This window comes from Peromyscus maniculatus, chromosome 1 (assembly GCF_049852395.1).
Source record: "Peromyscus maniculatus bairdii isolate BWxNUB_F1_BW_parent chromosome 1, HU_Pman_BW_mat_3.1, whole genome shotgun sequence".
Classification (NCBI taxonomy): Eukaryota; Metazoa; Chordata; class Mammalia; order Rodentia; family Cricetidae; genus Peromyscus; species Peromyscus maniculatus.
In genome coordinates, this window is record NC_134852.1 from 212297353 (window position 1) to 212318753 (window position 21401).

Consider the following 21401-nt stretch of genomic DNA (forward strand, 5'->3'; position numbering starts at 1 on the left):
ATGCCAGTTTGTCTCATTTCACTGCGAAGACCCCAGTAGCCCAACACGGTTACCTGCACACTGTGGGTCACGTGAAGGGCCAAGCAGACACACCTCCCATGCCTGCTCTTCTCACTCAGCCCATCTCGGAGAGGCTGATGGAGAAGCAGGGGCCTGGGCCACACACCTCCAGGCAGCTGGGGGACCTGCCTCCTGGTGCCTTTGTGGAGTTGTGTGATCACTCACTCCTTCAGGGATGAAGAGCCTGGAAGAATCCTGACTGATCTTGGAGCGTTGCTTCAGCCCTATGAAGAGAATGTCAACCTTCTACTGAGATGTGGCTTTTTCCTTTAAACAACAACTCCAATATATTTTTAATTTTTTAAAATGTATTTAGGCACACATGCCACAGCATACTTGTGGGAGTTAGAGGTAACAACTTATGGGGGGTTGTTTGTAAGATGAATTGCTAAATGGTCTTATTAATTAAAAAAAAAAAAGAGCCAGATATTGGGGTAAAAACTGAGAGATCAGGGAAGCGGAAAGAAGCTAGCCACGTCCTTACCACTAGAAATCCTCAGCCAAAAAGAGAGCTACTTCCTGTATACTCATGCCTATATCCTTTCTGTGTCCTCCATCTCACTTCCTCTCTCCACCCAGCTACATCACTTCCTGTCTATCTGTACAGACCTCCAAACCTCTATGGTTAATTAGTGCTGGGATTAGGGTTAGGGTTAGGCTCTGTTCCCAGTGTGGCCTTGAACTCACAGAGATCTGGATGGATCTCTGCCTCCTGAATGCTAGGATTAAGGGTGTGTGCCACCGCTGCCTGACCTCTGTGTTTACTAAGTGGCTAGCTTTGTCCTCTGGTCCTCAGATAAGCTTTGTTGGGGTGCACAGATAAAAGATCACCACAGTTGGTTCTCTCCTTCCATCTTATGGGTCCCAGGGATTGAACTTAAGTCATCAGGATTGATGGCAGGAGCCTTTACCTACTGAGCCATCTCCCTGGCCCTAACATATCTTTAAAACAACTCAGACTCACTCCCCTACCCTCAGCATGCTCTTTTTTCCAGAGAACTCAACTATGCACTATGCAGCAAGGATGGCCTGGCTGTGTGAGGAGCTCCCAGAAAAACAAACAAAACAAAAAAACCTCTTTCTGTGGGCTGTGGTGATATTTTGTTTGTGATCTAACAAATGAAGCTTGCCTGGAGATCAGAGTGCGGAGCTAAGCCACTAGCCAGCCATGCAGGCCAGGCAGTGGTGGCACACACTTTTAATCCCAGCACTCAGGAGGCAGAGGCAGATGGATCTCTGAGTTCAAGGCCAGCCTGGGCTACATAAGACTGGTCCAGTCTAAAAGAGAAACAGAGCTGGCATCGGTGGCTCACACTTTGATCCCAGCACTTCTGGTAGCTGGCTGCTCTGCTTCTCTGATCTTCTAGCATTTGCCCGTATCCAGCTCCAGGTTTTTATTATTAAGACTAATTAGAATCCGTGTAACAGTGGGCTCTGAGTTTCCAGGAGTTTCGATGCCCATGGACAGACTCTGTTCCTCAGAGCTCCCTATGACTTCTTCTGTGTACTGACAGCTACCACAGGAAATCAGACACCTGGCCTGCCACAGGAAAGACAGAAAGCCAATCTTAATGACTGAAATGTGTCCCTTAAAAACAAGGACCTCAGAATACGACTTGGAAACACGGTCCTGCAGGCTTGACTAGTTAGGATTGCATCAGGATGGAGCACAGTGAACTCCGGTGCCAACGTGGCCAGTGTTCCCGAGAGGAAGTGAGTCTGCAGACACATAGGAGGAATGCCATGCGACCAGAAGACAGAGACTGCAGATCTATGGCCTGGTCTGAATGTGAAACGTCGCCCACAGGCTCCAGTGTTTGAACACCGTCCTCCAGAGGCGGCGCTGTTTTGGAATGCTGCAGGACATTTAAGAGACGGAGCCTCACTGGAGGAAGTGTGTCACTTAGGGGGCCTCCAGGTTTGGTGTAGCCTGGCTCTGTCCCCCGTCTGACTGCAAATGCAGTGTGTCTGTCCACCTCGTGTTCCTGCCACGCCTCCCCCGCCATGACCGACTCTGAACCCCTGAATTGTGGCCACAACAAACCCTTCCACTCTTGAGTTGCCTCTTAGGTATTTGGTCCCAGCAACTGAAACCTACAGATTTGGACTTCGTGTGTGGTGAAGCCACCCCGCTGGGTACTGTGTTCAAACAGCCCTGGTAATCTCACAGAGCTGGGGTCTGCCAGCTGGAGTCTCCCTAGGGACTTGGATTCTAGAAAACCAGGGTTGGAGTAGGATATCTGTACCAGGGTTGCGGGCAGTCTACACCAGGGTTAGACTATTGAGAAGGATTGGCTAGGCTTTCGAAGAAGAGCCTGGCCCAGCTATACAAGGTTACCTCGGTGTCAAGAGGGGACAACCCTGGAAGGGCCCTTCACCAGGTCAACATGTTGAAAACTCCCATCACCCCTGTCCTCAGACAAAAAAAAAAAACTTAGCAGGCTGAGAGGTGACCTCTCTATTCAAAGATCGTCATGGGTGACATTGCCAATCACGCAGGGCACAGGTAGCAGTTAAAGAATTCTTATTAAATTTCCTCACTGCCCAAAGAGTGGGAGGGGCTGGATTTGATGCAAGTGCAGCAGGCTTTTGAACACCTCTTCGGGAGGATGAAGGATTCTAGCCCTCTGCAAATGTCTTTGCTGAGGAAGGTGGCTCCCCATACACGTTCCTGCTGCACGACAGACTGGACCACTGAGCACAGCCACAGGTTCCAGGAGCCCGGGAGCCCTCACTCGCGGGGGTTAGACCTGGAAGAGAAAGCCTTCACATGAGCTGCACACAGGCGAGCTAGCTGAGCAGGCAGGTCGGAAGGAAACAGTGCCTCCCTTGCTTACCTGGCACAGAGGATTCGGGTGGGAGACCTTGGAGCTGTGAGACTTTTGGGGAAGGGTCAGGAGGCTGTGCAGAGCTCACACCGTATATTCTAAAGTAAGCAGAAAGCATGAAGTTACTCCTTATGTAAGAGGTATAGCATTCAAGGCCTGCGCAAGCACAGTGTGTTATAATCCTTACAATCCACCCTAACGTTCAGAACTACGGTCCCTGTGTCACGGATGGTAACTGAGACACAAGAGCCGCCTTGGACAGTGCTCCAGTATCCCTGGCAGCTCCCTCCCTCGGCATCTTGAGAGACTGTTTTGAGGTTCTAGCATGGAGCACAGCAGACCAGTCCTCCTCTATTGGGGGAAGGCAGTCCTCTTCAACAAAGCAAACAACTTCCAGAGGGATGCACGTGGAGCAGCGAGGAAGAGGACAGCTGCCCAGCCAGCCAGATCCACTGAACCAACCCCAGGACGCTAGATGTTGTAACCGATCATCCTCATTTATTTTTTTTATTTGATTATTTGAGACTGGGTCTCTCTACGTAGCCCTGTCTGTCCTGGAACTCAGTATGTAGAGCAGGCCCTGAACTCACAGAGATCTGCTGGCCTCTGCCTCAGGACTGCTGGGATTAAAGGTGTGCGCTACCATGCCTAGCATCCCTTAGCATGTCAGCCAATGCTGGGACAGACAGTTCCATCGGTTGTTTGCAGTCCTTCCCTGTCCCCAGGGCACAGCTGCCTGCAGGAAGGCCCTGCTGTGACAATTAAGGCACATTCTAACAGCAGGCCAGACCCAGAACTAAGACAAGGTAATAGGAGCGCTGGGGTCGGGTGTGTGCCCTGCCGTCCCTTCCCCTCTGCTCTGCTCCCTGCATCCTGCAGCTTTGGGTAATGCAAGCTGCACTTACTGATCATATGGCTTCAGATGTGTCCTCTTGGCCTGCTCCATCCGATTCAGGAAGTCCTCGTAGCACTTTTTGGCCATGATGGTATACCTTGTGGCACAGCCAAATTCAGTGACCCTGGCTCTGGGCAGGAAACCTGCCCAGCCAGGGATGGGGGGCTCATCCAATGATTTTTTCACATTCTTGCATTCTGCAAGGAGACAGCAGGGGTCCTGAGGGCTTCAGAGAAGTACAGTACGGTGGGAAGCACTCCCAAGCCCCCAGCACATTAACAGTTAACCCAAGAGACCCCAGGCCACACCTAGATCCCCAACTTTGTGCCAGTGATCCTGGGAAGGGCTTCTCTCAGGTAGATCATCTTATTTCATTCTGTCAGCAGCCAAGGAGGCAGATGCCACTGTTAGCCTGAGACATAGCCAGGAAATATAGGTAGTGTAGGTCCAGGACACACTTTGCTCTCGGGTTCTAAATCCAGAAGAGCTTCCAGGTGGGAGAAAGCATATCAGAATCATCACCAGAAGTGCCATTAGGGTGAATGCAGGACTTGCTCAGAGAAAACTCCCAAAGTGGCATCCACAGATCCATGAGCTGATGCTCAAAGTCCACTGGGACTTGCCTAGGGCCCCAAGGGTGCTGCCCTCCTCCCCCAGCTACCTGGGATGGGTCCCTTCTCTTTGATATCAGCTGTGTTTGGTTAGGTACTCTCTCTGGCTGTACAAATGACCTGCTGGGATCTCACTCAGGACCAGGGTTGAGAGAAGCTGATGTGGGGAGGCCATACCCAGAGTCAAGGGGTGGTACTTCTTGGCATACTCATGCAGCGTCCATAGGACTGTGTCCTCAGAGCAGATGGGCTTCAGGGCTGGGGCGCTAGCAATAGAGCAGTTCAATTCCTGCATCTGCTCCTTGTATCTCTGTGTTCTCTCCTGGAAGGCTTTCACGCAGTGATTCATGTGGTCCTCGCTGGGGGTTCCCTGGCAACTGAGCCATGGTATGAAGCCTGAGAGAGCACAGGGAATCATAGCCTGAGTGAGGTAGCTGGCTGCCGTCTGAGAACCAGCCTCTGCACCCACCACCGCAGCCCTCCACTTGGCTCCCCTCCACTGCCACCAACGCTGTATTTTTCCAAAGGCCATTAATACAAATGGTGTTGTTGTTCGCGCCATGGCTGGTCCCTCCCAAGGCTGCAGAAAAAAATGACCTTGGAGCTGGGGAGGGAAGGTCCACTTCAACAAAGGATATGACAGTAATACACTGTGATGGCAAAGCCCCCATGTCAGGCTGAACAGCAAATGGGGAAAGCATTTAATGGGCCTAAATGATAGTCTGAGGAGTAACTGAAATTATTCATCTTTTTTTTTTTTTTTTTGAGAGAAAGCTTATTTTCCTTGACACTTCCCAAATGCAATCTGGGATCTTTCTTGCCAGACCGTAGAGAAATTGCAGGCCCATTAAAAGCAGAGACAGATAACATAAAAAGGTAAATTCATTATCTGCAAGACCCACGCCTAGGACAATTTTTCACCATTTCCCACGAAATAGCATGTAATCATTACAATTAGTAAGGGTAAAACACAAGTATTCATTTACACGGGATGCGGAGTCCTAAGTCCTATAACATTGCCACAATAAAGCCGTTTTCTAAAAGAACGAATGAGGGAAACTGGTTAAGAACTTGCTTTAAGCTGCAGAGTAAGTATCTCTCAGGACTACAGCTCATTGTTTTTCGCCTTTGTTGCTTAAGAAAGAAAGCCTGGCTTTGGGGCTGAACGAAGCAGCTCCAAGTCCTGTACCCCCAAGAAAGCACCTTCTAGAAGAATCTAATAGACTGACCTCAACAGAGCTGAAGTCACAGACCCCTCATCCGTTATGCTCTATGTGTAAAATGTATTCCAACGGGCTTATGTGTTTGAAACTTGGTGTCCGGTGCTACTGTTCCAGGAGACTGTGGAAACGTCAGGAGGTGGGGCCCGGCTGGAGGCGGGCTTTAAGATTTATAATCCAGCACCACTTCCTGTCCTCTCTCTGCTTCTTGGTGTTGTGGAACATTTCACCACGTAAAGGTGTGTTACGTTTGTTTATGCTGTGGGATATTACTTCAGCTGTGTAAAGGTGTGTTACGTTTGTTTATGCTGCCTTTGTTAATGATGTAAAGATGTGTTGCTGTTTCACTTTGCCTTTAAGGCACCTGATTGGTCTAATAAAAAGCTGAATGGCCAATAGCCAGGCAGGACAGGGATAGACTGTTGCACAAATCTTAATTGGTCTTATAATAAAAACTCGGAGCCAGATATCAGGGTGAAAGCTGAAATATCAGAGAAGCAGAGCAAGCCACAGCCAACCTCACCTCTTACCTCTCCAACTCCTCAGCCTGAAAGAGAGTGAGTTCCTGTCTCCTCCCTCCCACCCAACCATATCACTTCCTGTCTGGAACCTTCCTAGTGCTGGAATTAAAGGTGTGTGTCACCACTGCCTGGCTCTGTTTTCCTTTTAAACTGGATTAATCTCGTGCAGCCCAGTATGGCCTTGAACTCACAGAAATCCAGACAGATCTCTGCCTCTGCCTCACAGAGTGCTAGGATTAAAACTGTGTGCACCACTGCCTGGACTCTATGTTTAGTCTGGTGGCTTGTTCTGTCCTCTGATGTTCAGGTAAATTTTATTTGTTCAAAATATCACCACAATAGATGGGGCTGGCAGGCAGAGAGAATAAACAGGAGGAGATAGCTAGGCTTGAGAAGACGAGAAGGAAGAAGAGAATGAGGAGAAAGAGGGGAACACAGCTGGGGCCAGAAGCCAGGCAGCTGACAGACAGACACAGAGACAGCAGGAAAGTGAGATATACAGAAAGAAAGGTCAAAAGCCCCGATGCAAAATGAAGATAAAGAGAAACAGATTAAAAATAAGAGCTAAGATAAGGCCAAGCATTCATAACTAATAAGAAGTCTCCATGTCATGATTTGGGAGCTGGTTGGTGGCCCCAAAGAAAAAGGCTGGTATATCATATTTTGGTCTATCAAAATGTGAGGAGTCCCCTCCATAAGCCCCCTTTGCCAAGCCTTCTCAACCATCATGGGTCGTAGTTCTAACTGTAGCCAAAATAAGTTCCTTTTTCCTGACATTGTCCCTTATCAGGTACTCAGTCACAGAAACAAGTAACTATAGACTATTTCACCAAGCCCTGGGCAATCAAAATATGTCCTATGATGTCATGGAGAAAGCCACAGAAACTTAAGGCCCTTTTCGAAGTGGCATCTCTACCAGCAAGGCCTACTTTTATCTATATATTTATGTATGTGTATGCATATACATGACACTCACATACCTAGTTACACAAGACTTCCTACCAAGTGAAGTGTGCATATACTGACTTCTTTAATTATCATAATGACCATAAAGAATATCTAATGATAAGGTGCATTGTATTCCCCAAATAGACATATCCAAATTCCTAATACCTATGAGCACAGTCTTCTGGGGGAATATGGTCTCAGAAAACAGAATTAATGAGCTAGAAGTAAGATCGCTCCACATTTAAGCTGTCCCTAAAGCCAAAATGTCCTTAATAAGGGGGGGGGGGGACTGGAAACATTCAAATTTACAAACATCCATTTGAAGAATCAGATGATGGGGCTGGTTGCCATTTTATAGAATTCACTCTTTACATAGAGAAGGCTATTACAGTAGACAGTGGACAAAGGGAGGTGTGAAATAAATCTGAACTGTTGAAATCCAAAACACATTCTCTTACCTAGTTAGTAGGGCCAGGGTGAGCCTGGAAAACCATGGAATGCTTTCAAGCATAGCCCCTTCTGAAACCAGCTATGTGTGAAAAGTGAGGGATCACTGAGCATGTCAATTATTTGCAGTTCTCAGAAGCTTGAGGGGGAAGAGCCTTTAGAGATGGAGAGCAATGCCTGCATGGGATCAGCCTAGGCCCTCTACATGTATGTGACAGCTGTGTAGCTTGGTCTACTTGTGGGGTTCCTAACAGTGGGGCAGGGGCTGTCCCTGATGCTTTGGATGGCTCCTGGAAACCTATTCCTCACACTGGATTGCCTTGCCCAGTCTTAACACAAGGGGAGGTGCTTAGTTTTATCACAACTTGATGTGCCATGCTTTGTTGATACCCATGAGAGGCCTGCCCCTTTCTGAACAGAAACAGAGGAGTGGACTGAGGGGGAAGGGTGGAGGGGAGGAGGGGAAGGAAACAGGAGGAGAGGAGGGAGGGAAAACTGAGTTTGGGATGTAAAATAAATAAATGAAAAGAAAAAAAGAGAAATGGAGACCAACGGTCAAAGATAAAAGGGTTTCTTAGACATACAACATTCAGGGCTACAACTTTGATAGGGCAGGTGGTCAGTCTCCCTTTTGAGACTCAGAAGGAATGAGAAGGTAAGAACCACTCTTGTGGGAGACTTGAGAACTTTTCTTTCTCTGTCTATCCACAAGCCACCCAGCAGGTGTCAAATGCTTCTGGTATCCCAGCCAGCTCTTGAAGTGTTGGCCTAAGTGTTTTCTCAGTTATCCACGACTGACTGTCATCCTCCTGCGGCAGGGGGTGCTCTCAATGTGTGTCTTAGAAGCTGGAGCGCTTTCACTCTTGTTAGACACAGACAATGACCAAGACAAGCCAGAGCCCAGGACTACTTTTTATGAAGGTCACTTACCACTGTATCCTGGTGTGATGGGCTGTTTTCTCATGAAGGTCTCAGGAGACTCCATTTTACTCTGCCAGTGAAGGGAAAGAGGCATGAAATGGTCTCAAGAGTCCCTGCCTCAAGGACTTAGTGTGCATGTGCAAGAGTTCTTGGGTATAAAAGAATGACTTTGTCAGGAGCTGAGACTGAGAGGGAGGGCCACCATCACACCCAAAGCTAGCTGACAGTTAAGTTAGTTATAAACCAAAGACCTGGTACCAAGGGCTCATTATTTTTTATGCTTATTGCGGATCTCCACCTATGAGTGTCTCACTTTCCAGAGATACCCCTCCTACCACCTCCCATCCATCTACCCACTCATCAACCTAATAAAACTGTATGCATATGGCCATAGATTTGTGAATAGAAAGATGAGCCAGGCCAAGGAGCCACCATGTAAAAGCGACTTGCATGAGGGAATGATAAGAAGCCCATTTCTCCACAGTCCACTCTTAATTCAGGCAGAATCTGGTAGCGACTGGTATCTGACAATGTCTGGAGACATTTTGGGTGTCATAACTAGGGGGACAGGATGCTACTAGTATCTTGTGACAAGGTCCCTTCTCAATTTTATTCAATGCATATGAGACCCCTACAACAAAGGCTTGGAGCAATTCTGGTCTTGGATCTGAAAACCACACACACACACACACACACACACACACACACACACACACAAACTAACATGGAGTCCAAGGAGGGGATGAATAGAGGTGATGGGTGTCCATTCTAGTACCAGCTAGACAGATACCACCTCTGGAGCAAATCCTTCCTCTCACCAGGGATCATCAATAGTCTGCCACAACGGACCAAGGTTTGTATATGGGTTCTGTGGCTCATCTATGCCCTATCCTGCCAAGCTAGTGCATCTCCCTGTAAAGTGATGCTTTTGTGGCTAGGAGATTGTTTCAACGCTCTAGAGTGAAGGGGAGTATGAGCAATGACGGGTAAAGTCCTAGGATATGCTTGTGTCCCCTCAGTGGTTAGAACCAGGCCAGCCTGTGAGGAAATGGGGCGGGGAAACACTTGGAGGGATTTCTGAACAAAAGCAGGGCAGGGTCCAGGAGAGAATAGGACCCTTCACCACCCACTTCCACCGGGCCATGCTCTCACCTGGGCGGGCCGAGCACCCCCACGGGAACTAGGCAACCCTGCCTGCCCGCCTGCTCTTCCAGGCCTTTGTGTGTTCACACTAGGGGGGCGGGCGCAGATTCTGGATCCATCCGGGATATTTGGGGCTGGCCCCGCCCCTTACATGGGGACCAGGGGTAAGGGTGGGGAACCAGGAAATTGGTAAACCCAGTAAACTTGGCCGCGAATTCCTCAGCGGCTAGTTCTGCCCTGCACTGCCAAGTCCAAACGCTTGCCCATAATCGTTTGTTCTGGGAGCAGATGCCTGTAGCTTGAGTGCCCCATCCCCATCAGGAGAAGCGAGCTCCTGTTCGGTGGTGTGAACGCAGATGGGATGTGTGACGAAAACCACTCCCATTTTCCCCCAGAGGTTGCCAGTGGTCGCCATCCCCACCCTGTGAGGGCCAGCAAGGGGCAGGAGACAGTTTGGGAAAGAAGGCCATCTGTGTCTACGTTGGCTTCCAGACACAGGCACCTTCCCCAGCCTAGTACATCTTTCTCCATTAGAAGAGCTGGGGTTTCGGTTTTCTGCCAAGGTCTCAGGACACAGACGCTTACCAAAATGAAGGTGTGCTTGGGGAAGTTGTCTTACTCCTTTCTAGCAGTGGTTTAATGGGAGAGAAGATGGCCTGAGCCATCATTTCATTTGGCTGAATCTCGGTATGATGGAACCGTGTGAACCAAATGGGGCGTGGGTGCTTCTGCCTGGCTGCTGCTGCTAAGGAGAAGGAACTGCTTTCTATGGCCCTCCTGAAGCTTGTTAGTGCGCTTCCCTGGAGAGGGCAGGATCTTGCTATTCTGGAGACTCAACTTCAGATCAAGCCAGGTGGAGCCAACCACCTTTTCACCCCCTTGGACTCCTGGAACCACACCTCAAGCCATGCAGACACTTCTGGAGCCAATTTAGAATATGCCCCAGGGAAGCCAAGAATTTAGACAGATAGCCTCTGCCTGCAGGGATGCCCCAAGGGCAGGCACAACCCAGGCATTATACACTTTTAATGATTTTCATCTGGATGTGGTGAGTCATCAGTTGACCTGCCCTTCTGCCTTCTCCATAGCTAAACCACCCTTCCTATTTGGAGGAGACAGGACTCCAGGCATCCATGGAGCTTTGGTTCCCAGCAAAGGAAGGGCTGTCAGTAAGGCTTGAACTACCTGAAAAAGGACTTGAGACAGGAGGAAATCAGTCCCACCAATAAACCCCAAATGAGAAATTTCTAGGCCACATGAAATTCAGAGTTTCACTTTATTAGAATCTGTGAAGACAAGAGTTTGCAGACACAATCCTGTCTGGTTGTGGACTGCTGCAAAATTCTGTGAAGTTTGGCTCTATCTTGTAGTGAACAAGACTCCAGTGGCTGAGATCTTAGGATATTGTTCCATATTTCAAGCAGATGAGAGGTGTTAGGATATTGTGGCCAACACATTTTATACTAGCCATCCCCTTAGCCACTCCCCGGCATACTTACTATGCAGCCTAATCACAACGATTACATCACTACAATGTGGAATTCGATCTTCGATTAATAATGCATTTTGACTCCTGTGTATATTGGTGCATGCAATTCTTTGCTACCCTGGCAATTAACCAGACCTGGACTCTAAAAGCTAAACTTGGTTTAAATAACATTCTAAGGGTGGGGGGCAGGCTCTGTAACCTGGACTCAGCCATCACTCCCCAGGACCTCTTCCGAAGCATCTCCTCTTTCCTACTGTATGCCACTTGTCTGACAATCTGCATTTATGAATGCCTGCTGTGTACAGAAAAGGTAAGTAACCAGATAATATACACAAAGGGCAATTAGTCAAGACCACAGACCCTCTAGGACTTCCTAAGTTGGGGAATGTGTTCCAAGTGTACTTATCCAGTGTGCTAATAAGATTATTTCAGCTGGGGTAGGGATAGATTGGAGAGCTTTATTTAAAGAGTTTGGCTACTAGGGCTGCATCTCTGGGCCAGAAAGAAGTCAGTAAAATTACCACTCCTCCATCATCAGTTTGCTAACATTGCAGATTTCTATCAGCTCATTTAGGCGAAATAGGAGCAAGGAATATAGACTTAGCATAAGGTGAGGAGTGCTTTACATTAGCCAGGAAAAGAAGGGCTGAACTATACCGCTCACACTAATTCAACCCAACAGAGACCCTGGTGTATGTACCACTTGGTCCCTTGGATCACAAAGTATGCCACGCTCTGCCTTGCCAGAGAGGAGAGGTCAACCACCCTTGGAGACATGAAGCGTTTGGGTAGGCATTGCTTACAGAACCAGAATGTTCAGCTCTCAAAGTCTGGACAGGAGAATTGATACATGACTCTTCATGCAGAAGCTTTTCAGCTTTGGGCAGGGTGTGCAAGTGTGGAAGGGTCTGATGAGGCTGTCGATCTGGGTAGTCTGTGTGATCAGAATACTCTGACCCAAGGCACCTCTGTCTATTGCTCAGTCTTGCAATCATAGTCCATTGCATGGTATCAGCACAAAAAGTGACCAGTGAGAGCAATTAAGAAATGAAGCTGTGGAGCTAACAGGCAGCAGTGTTATTAACCAAAATTAAGAGTATTTTCCTTTGCAAACAAGCACACAGTAGAAATAAAGATTCTGTACAAGATTCTAGTATTATATATACATACATAAAATTATATCCATTGTAACAAAATTGAAAGTCTATTTGAGGACTGTGGCTGCAAACACCAAAAAGAGACCCATGAGCTCCTGGGGCAGAGTGAGCAGGAGAGTCCTAGCAAGCATCCTGATGCTGGGATTTGAGACCCTGCCATTCAGTTTGGGGTCCCATTCTCTTGTTCTGTGGTTTGATAGCATTTTCACATTCTAGCAGGGAATTCAGCAAGTGGTGTGAAAAAGAAGACAATAGGTTGGAATTCAAAATGCTACTTAAAAATACATGTTGGCTATGATGATGGGTTCACAAATCCAACTTGCATTTGAAGTCCCTTCCCTCATTCCGTATTCATTCATTCATTCACTCATTCATTCATTCATTCATTCATTCATTCATTCATTATGTATGTCTCCAGCGATTTGAAGTCAGAATGAATTCCAGCAGGTGGGAAAGGCAGCTTTGAACGGATCAAACGGACTGTGAGACAGATTCTTGATTCTTTATCCTCAGTTGGCTCCTGAACGTTGGCGAGACTGGCTTTGGCTTTGCACAGAGGGAAAGCAAGAACATAGAACTTAATGGCTCCCTGGGCAGCTTCATTCTCAGGGTTCATTTTGTGATGTCCTTTTCCTTCTCTGGGGGTTAAAAGGCGCCCCCACCCCCAGGCAGGTGGATCTCTAACCCCTCTTATCTGACAGGAAGGTTTGAGGCCACGTGCTGTGGTCTGGGGTCACTTCAGCTTTCACAAAATCTCAGGTGCAGAATTCTCCCATCTTACACTCAAAACGCAGACCCCATCTCTCCCGAGTCAGCAGATTCAGGACCTGCTCTTGACAAGCACCCAGGCAATTCTGAGGCAGGTGAGCCACAGACCCGCTTTAGAAAAGGCATTTTCATTTACCGGTCTAGGTTTACATACTATTTTCAGGTGAATTTGAAAAGCTGAAGATTTGATTGAGACATTTCATGGAACAGAACCCCCTTTCACATTTCCTTATTGGTAATGAAGAACAGCCGGAAGAAAGGGGTTAACTGGAAATGCGCATGGTTTGCAAGCCAGGGGCTGTGCTGGATTTCTGGGCTTGGTGATACATATAAACAGGGCAAATAAAAACTTCATTTTCTCAAACTAAATTCCTACTAAGATCACCTAGAATTATGCAGAGCCTCTGAACTCAAGGTTTATGGTTCTGGGAATTACTTTCTGATCTGTGTCTTCATTTACTGGGTTTTCAGTGAACCCTAGTCAACTGTGGTCCAAAAATGCATAACAGTATAGTATAGTGAGATATGCTGCGATAGACCACCACATTCATATAAATTTTATCAAAGTGTGTTTTCACAATTGTCCTATTTCATCATTATTGTTGCTAATCTCTTACTACTTTATTAAATTTATCACAGGTATGTAAGTATAGAAAAAACTCAGTATAGATAAGGTTGGTGCCATCCACAGCTTTGGGCAGTTGTCAGGCGACCTCAGAATGCATCTTCTGTCAATAAAAGGGGGCCGCTGTAATTTGGGGTAAATCACTAACTCTTCAGTGGGCATTTCTACCAAAGGAAGTTTTACCTGCTCTGGAAAATTGAGGTATCAGCATTCTTACCCTCATTCCCCAATCCTGGTTGAGTTAGCCAAGGCTGTCCTATCCTTCATTGAGCCTTCCTGGAATTTAAATTATGTGAGAACTTAAAATAGTGCCGGCAGTCTTCTCCCACCAGCTTAAAAATACTGTAAGTTGCCACTGAGTCACCGATTTGAGTCCCATGATAAAGAGAAGAAATTAACTGCAGGAAGCTGATATCTCCTATTCACTGCCATCCAAGATAATTTAAAAAGACCTCTAAAGAAGATTCCCGCCTGGCTCAAAGATCTCACTTTAAATCTAAAGAGTTGGCAGTGGGTGTCCTAACTCCTCCCTTACAGGGACCTCTTCATGGCAAGCTGCACTGATTTCCTCACCAAGGAACCTGTGAAAGCTGGCTGCTTTGGGATTCTTGAACTTTCTATTTCCAGACCTTGATATTAATTTCTGAGTTTTTCTGACTCCAGCGTACCCTCAAAAAAAAAAAAAAAAAAAAAAAGATCCTTAGTTAATTCTCTCCCTGGTTCTCATCTTTCCTACTGAAATTCAGGTGGGCAATGGCAAGGGTCAAGGTTGGGGACAGAACAGTCAAAGTTGAGGTCAGCGAATGCAGACAAGTCCCAGGGGGTTGGTGGCAGGGAGGGACGGTTACATTAGTAATTTAGGAAGTCTATCCCCACTTTGACACTCTTTGAGGTGGCGATATCAACGGCTGTGGCCTTGATCTCAGTGTCCCCAAACTGCATGAGGGTCTGGATTTCCCTGCGGGCAGGCACCGCTGTGCCGCCGGTCCCCGTGAGATCCAAGCGGAGCGTACCACACTTTTTCACCCCTGGGTCAGTGATGAAGCTGACATTGTCATGCTCAGAGCTGTAGATGTTGATGATGATGACCAGCTGGGAGGGCTTGGCTGGAGTGTAGCTGCGCTTGACCAGCTCCCCCAGGGCCACGGACTGGTCAGCAGAGATGAACTTGTCAAAGACATCAGTGCACCAGCGTGTGCCGTCCTTCACCAGCAGCTTCTCAGGAGGGTGCTTCCCCTCCACGTAGCGGTTCAGCACACCCACTCCGTAGGTGAGAGGAGACCGGCGCACCTTGATGACAGCAGGGTCCAGGCCAAAGAGGACAGCGCCCTTGAGGATGGTGAGGCCCACATCCTGGGGGATGATGACCCTGCACTTGTCACCAAAGGCGGCCTGCACTGCCTGCTGCAGAAGGGGCGCCTCTGCAAAGCCACCCACCAGGAAGAGGAACTTGACTGTGGAAACCTCGGGCTTCTGAAACAGGTCCCCTGAAAGGGAAGGAGAAGGGAAGATCAGGTTACCCAAAGCAAGCCAGCAAGGGGGAAACGCAGCTGTCTGAGCCTGTGGGGGTCACTGCCTTTGCCTGAGCTCATCGAACGGAGTTTGTACTGAGCTAGTCTTATGAGGAAAGGTTTACACACTGTATGCCTAGGAACAAAGGCCAGGGCTGTGCCAAGTAGAAGCCTAATTTGTCAGAGGTGGTGGTGACTTTAATTAGAATTCATTCTTCATAACAATAGTATTCCTTTAAACATGTAGTCCAAGCTGCTAGAAATAATTGTCTCTGATATTCGCAAAGGTGGGTGAGGGATGAATACAGGGTATGATGTTTGGATCCTGAAAAAAACTCTCCATCAGGTTACTGTGTGTCTCTGGGTGAGGACAACCGACACACAAGATGACAGCATGAACAGACTCTGTCTTGCTGGACCCCTCCCTTGGTTCACCAGACAGTTCCTTCTTTCCCAGTGAGGCAAGGATTCCTAAGTCATCCTGATACTTCAGACGAGATAAATTCCCAGGGCGTGTCACTCTAGGATGGCTTCAGAGTTTCTTGACCTCTGACCTTCAAGGCCAAAGTGAAGCCTAAGTAAGGGCAGGTCCTCAGCTTTCTCAGCTTTGCAGAATTAGAGAACAATATACGGAGCCACGTCCAGCAGCCTCCCTCATGATGCACCCAATCCCTGCCCATTCCACAAGGCTCCAACCTTGTAGCTTCCAGATCCAGGTTACTACCAACTAGTCTGCCTCAGTAACTGTCCCTATTCCAAGTTCTGTCTCACAAGCGGCTGAGGCCCATCTGATACTTACGGAGGTGCTCGATGATGCTGTCAATGGTTGGCTTAAAGAGGGCATTCATGGCATCCGGACTCATCCTCAGCATCCCCTGGGAGGACCACTTCACAAAATCCACACTGGGAATAGCATCAAGAAGAAGAAGCAGCAGCAATGAATGAGTGCCCAGTGCCCAGGTTGATCTGCACAGATGTGTGGCCTGAGGAATAGCTGTCCCATCATGGGGATAAAGCATCTTAAAGTTGGGAATTGACTCAGCTGCCTGGACCTGGACCCTCGGAAGCTCAAGAGCTACGACATAACCTTATTTGTTTCTCTTCGCTCTATACCAGCCCCAAACTCCCCCCAGTATAATGAAGGCCAAAGTCTAGCACAGGAGACACGGAGAGGCCCTCAGTCTTTCACTTTACCCAGTGATAGCTGGATACAAGCATGTTAGAGGACTGTGGGACTGACATGCGCTACAAACCTGTGCTCAGGCGCACCTCCTCCGCTCTCCAGGCCCCTGTGGTGTCACAGAGCTGAGCCTAATCTTACAGGATGGACCCTGGGTTTCTAGTTCTCTAGTCAAGCAGCAGTGTGAAGCAGAAAGAGCACTGGCCAGGGAGGCTGGGCTGTGGTGTGGCCTCATTACTCAGTAGCCATGGACTCTGGCCACATTGCCCTCCATCTTCTCGAAGCCTGGTCTCCATGGCTGGAAGCCAAGGTTAACAGTTCAAACCTTAGTGCCCCTCCCAGGGAAGGCTGTGAAGATGGAGTAGATGCTATGTCTGTGGAAATACTTGGGAAAGATTTTTCTTTTCCTAGCTTAACTCATGTTGGTAACTATTCTTTATCCAGACCCTCAGTGGAGACCCCACCTTCTCAAAAGTTCAGGGACCATACAAATGACATTTCAGGCTCTGAAGCAAAGTGCACACCAGCTTCTCAGCAACACGTCTGGATGACACCAGGTTTCCTGAGCCAGGACAGATTTCCATGGCATAAGCCAAAGGACAACGTATGGTGTGGAACGACCCTGTGGCTGCTTGTGGCTGACTGGTTTCCACAATGGGATGATTGGAAGGCCCCAGGACCTGGGATTCAACCCAGAGGGCAGGTGTTCTACCTAGGAAACCAATGGGGCAGAGAAAACACCATCCCGGAAGATTGCCAGCCTGATGTGGCCCTGTTCAGAAGGCAGGGAATCATGAATCAAATCTACTCTGTTTCTCACTAAAAGGAATCAAGGCTTCTTAGAGAAACGGTCCAGTCCAGGTCCCGGGCAGGGAGTGTATGAAGTGAATCAAGAACACCTTCACAGAGCAGAGGCCATTTGTGGCATCAAAGGGGCTCAGAACCAAGGGGAAGAGGCTGCTTCTCTCCCGTGGGACATTCTGGGCACCAGTAAGGCCATAATCACCATGGTTTAGAATATGCCAAGCATACTTAAATCCACATTTCCCTACAAAATTAAACTCCTTACCACTTTGAAGGATGTTAGGATCTACTTTTTTTTTTTTTTTTCCCGAGACAGGGCTTCTCTGTGTAGCTTTGCGCCTTTCCTGGATCTCGCTCTGTACCAGGCTGGCCTTGAACTCACAAAGATCCACCTGCCTCTGCCTCCCAAGTGCTGGGATTAAAGGTGTACACCACCACCTGGCTACTTTTTTTTTTTTTTTTTGAGACAGGGTCTCACCATGTAGTTCTAGCTGGCCTAGAACTCCCTATGTAGACTGGACTGGCCCCAAACAGACAGTCAGTCTCCTGCCTCTGCCTTTCTAGTGCTGGGATTAAAGGCATGTGCCACCACTCCACTTTTAAAAAACAACTGGGAGGAAGAATCACCATTTATTCTCTTTTCTGAAGTGACCAAACCATTGAGGAAAAACTGTTTCTTTCCGAGTGTTCCAGACACACCAGCTAGAAAGAGCAAGACAGCAGAAGAGTAAGCGTGGGTCCACCCCTAACGAAATGTGGGCCTGGACAGTGGTCATCAGTGGGCACTAACATCTCAAAAGAAGGGACAAGTAGACTGCACATGTCCCCTGGTGTGGTGTATTAGGAACTCGCAGCAGCTACGATTACCTGCACGAGAAACTGCCCAAGGTTGGGCTTTCAACATCCTGTCATGGGAGGGGAAGAACTCACGAAGCCCTGCTCCTCCCTGAGAATTACAGGTAGTAATGGCTGCTGGAGAGGGTGATGCTTTGCTTCCAACGATTTAGTGGTAAGGTGCCCATGTTCCTCTAAATAACCTTTCACCAATGCTCCTGTACACAGTCCTAATGAAACTGGGCTACACACACACACACACACACACACACACACACACACACACACACACACACACACATAAACTAGAAGGGGACTGGTAGGGAAGAGGAAGGATCAGTGGGAGGGGGAGGGGCACAAGAGAGGATGATGAGGGATGTGCTGGTTAGTTTTAATGTCAAATTGGCAGAGGCTAGAGTGATTTTGAAAGATGGAATCTCAATTGAGAAAATGCCCCCATCAGATTGTGACTGATATGGGAGGGTCCAGTCCATTGTGGGTGGTCTCACCCTGGTAGTCCTGGGTGGCACAAGCCAGCCACGAAGAGCAAGCCAGTAAGCAGCACTCCTCCATGGACTCTGCTTCAGTTCCTGCCTCCAGGTTCCTGTCCTGCTTGAGTTTCTGCCCTGACTTCCCTCGGTGATGGACCGTTACGTGGAACTGTGGGCTGAAACCCTTTCCTCCCTGACTTGCTCTTGGTCATGGTATTTTATCACTGCAACAGGAACCCTAACTAAGACAAGTGGTGAGATCAGAGTACATTATACACATATATGAACATGTCACAATGAGGTTATTGCATATAATCATTACATATGATTATTCTGTGGTAATAAGCATAAATTTACAAAAACTGCCATACATTAAATAGATTTGCCCAAAATCCAAACATGAATCCACCTGAGACTCAGTGTCAATCTATTTGGAAGCACAGACCATGGAACCTGTGGGTGCACAGTGAGTAAAATTAAGACTGTGGAAAACTCTCAGGGCAGCCAGTCACCTTGACAATTAACACACATGAAGGGTGAACCCAGGAGGGAGTTTGTATACGTGTGGGTGTGAGAGCACCTCATGCAACACAGCCTTCGTTAGGTTGCTGATACAAACTAAAGAAAATGAGACAGAGAAATTGATAATGCTAGTTGGCTTTAAAAAAGTGTGTGTGTGTGTGTGTGTGTGTGTGTGTGAAAGAGAGAGAGAGAGAGAGAGAGAGAGAGAGAGAGAGAGAGAGAGAGAGAGAGAATGTGTATGTGTGCATGTGTACTCATGCAGACGTGTGGGCCCAGACATGTCACAGCATGTATGAGGAGTCCCCACTATTCACCTTGTTTGAGATGGCCATGGTGTTTATCACAGCAATGGAAACTGCCCCCCACTGAGTATTTCAAGCTTCCAGGGGATCCTCCTGTGCCCACCTCCTCTCTTCTGTAGGAATGCTGGGATCTCAGATGCATGCTTCTGAGCCTGGCTTTACGTACGCTCTGGGGACCCAAACTCTGGTCCTCACATTTGATAGTGTCTTACCACTGAGCCACCTCCCCAGCCCCTAACTCAACAGCACTGAAGAACAATACATTTTAAGTGCGACCATATTATGGTCCTATTAAAATATCTCTCCTTTAGAACTCCAAGATGACACATTTATGGATTAGATAATAATCAGAGATTTGCTTTAAAGTAATTGGGGGAGGCCCATGTGATTTAGACTGGCTAGGAACTGCCAATGATTGGAAGTAGATGATAGACTTTCATTTTCCATTATAAGAAGGCCATTAAGAGGGGGTGACTATGGAAAGTGACAGGTAAGAAAATTAGACTATAGTGCCAACCACTCTGGACATGTATAACAAAAGTAATTTTTAAAATGGTCTTGTTATGTTGCCCAGGCTGGTCTTGAACTCAAGACACACCTACCTCAGCCTCCATATTGCTGGGATTATAGGCATGCGTTACCACATATGGCTCAAAAACAACTTATAAAAAGTTATCAGAAACTTAGGGAATGTTTTTCTATTTAAAAAACTTTCAGCTTTAATCAAAATCTTCCATATGGGTTCATTTTGCAACAAAGTGAGCTATAATTGCAGGCCAGAGCCGTGGAGAAGCAGGAAAACCAAATTCCCACTGAGGTTCATTCGCCTAGAACACACCAAATCCTATTCTGGAAGCTGCTATAGCAGCCACCTATGGTGGTTGGAATGAGAACGGCCCCCACAGACTCATACATTTGAACACTTAGTCACCAGGGAGTGACACTATTTGAAAAGCATCGGTGACGTGGCCTTGTTGGAGGAAGTGTGTCACTGCAGGGTGGGCTTTGAGATTTCAAAAGCCCATGCTAGGCCCAGTGTCTGTCTGTCTGTCTGCCTACCTGCCTGCCTCTGTCTGTCTCTCTCCTTTCTCCTCTCTCTCAGTGGATCAGGATGTAGCTCTCAGCCAATTCTCTAACACTATGTCTACCTGCATGCTGCCAAGCTCCCTGCCATGATGATAATGGACTAAACCTCTGAAACTGTAAGCAAGCCCCAAATTAAATGCTTTTATTTACAAGAGTTGCTTTGATCATGATGTCTCTTCACAGTAATAGTGACTAAAGACATCACCCAAACAAATTGTCTTATTTTTGTAAAGCTATTATTTTCTCAGGGAACATACCAGCTAACACGTAGACCACACTTTCTGGGACCTGGGTAGTATGCTAGCTGCCTAACCGACAGGAACTCATGTTATGCCCACAACCACCCTTTGAGGTAAGTAGAATTATTACCCTCATTTTCCACAGCAAAAGTGAAATTGGGGCATTGATGAATTGAGTCACTTGCTCAAGAGTACACCGAGCATTGTCAGAATGCACAGTCTACACCTCATTTCTCTGTCCCATCAACACTGTCTACTCCCAGACTCTGGAGCCCAAGGTGAGCCAACTTACTTGCTCTTCCTCAAGGCATGCTCCACGCTGTGCCCCCGGAACTTCTTGTAGTAGTCGATGAAGGAGAAGGGCAGAGTGATGTTCAGGGGATTGGTTCGATCTGGTGCAGCGGCTCTTTTGCGAGACTCAAAAGCGATCATTAGGTCAACCCAGGCTGCCGGGCGCTTGATCTTGAACTGTTCAATGAAGTCCTCTCCAAATATTTTACAGAGCAGCTTTTCAAATTCATAATCTACTCCCAGAGATCCATAGGGTCCACCTGAGATGAGAACCAAATGGGAGCCCACAATGTTAGAAAACCCATGAGAGGCTGAAACCAAACGCTGAAACCCAGGCCTCCCCTGTGTCCTCTGAAGCACACTGGGGCCCCCTCACTCTTTAATACCTTAGGCTCTTACTCTGTGACCTTTTCCCATGCAGCAATCCAACAGTCTGTTTAAACCTATTTCATTATAAATAAAATCAATATAGATAACTAACTTCAAAAATCACAGTCCTCCCTTTTGG

The 21401-nt window shown here is 47.6% G+C and overlaps 2 protein-coding genes across 6 annotated transcripts in view; both read right to left on the reverse strand.

The window, feature by feature from the left end:
* Positions 1-2567: 2567 nt before the first annotated feature.
* On the reverse strand, positions 2568-9737 carry Spmip5 (sperm microtubule inner protein 5). 3 transcript variants are annotated; one of them, XM_015997091.3, is made up of 6 exons: positions 9604-9737; positions 8461-8521; positions 4572-4790; positions 3794-3980; positions 2898-2986; positions 2568-2810 (listed from the first exon to the last, which is right to left on the reverse strand). In XM_015997091.3, exons 2-6 carry the CDS (start codon positions 8513-8515, stop codon positions 2680-2682), a joined length of 681 nt encoding a protein of 226 aa, XP_015852577.1. In that variant the 5' UTR covers positions 8516-8521; positions 9604-9737; the 3' UTR covers positions 2568-2679. The 3 variants fall into 3 exon arrangements, with proteins under 3 accessions (XP_015852577.1, XP_042122171.1, XP_042122170.1); XM_042266237.2 differs by lacking the exon at positions 9604-9737 and adding an exon at positions 9270-9314; XM_042266236.2 differs by lacking the exon at positions 9604-9737 and adding an exon at positions 9176-9198.
* Positions 9738-10853: 1116 nt separating this feature from the next.
* The window catches only part of Hspa12a (heat shock protein family A (Hsp70) member 12A), a 157765-nt gene continuing 147217 nt past the window's right edge, over positions 10854-21401 (reverse strand). For all 3 annotated transcript variants that reach the window (XM_015997188.3, XM_076563404.1, XM_006978455.4), the window contains 3 exons: positions 20895-21153; positions 15944-16047; positions 10854-15120 (listed from right to left, as the gene is read on the reverse strand). In XM_015997188.3, the coding sequence (XP_015852674.1) occupies positions 14483-15120; positions 15944-16047; positions 20895-21153 (1001 nt within the window). In that variant the 3' untranslated portion in view covers positions 10854-14482. The remainder of the gene's footprint in view (positions 15121-15943; positions 16048-20894; positions 21154-21401) is intronic.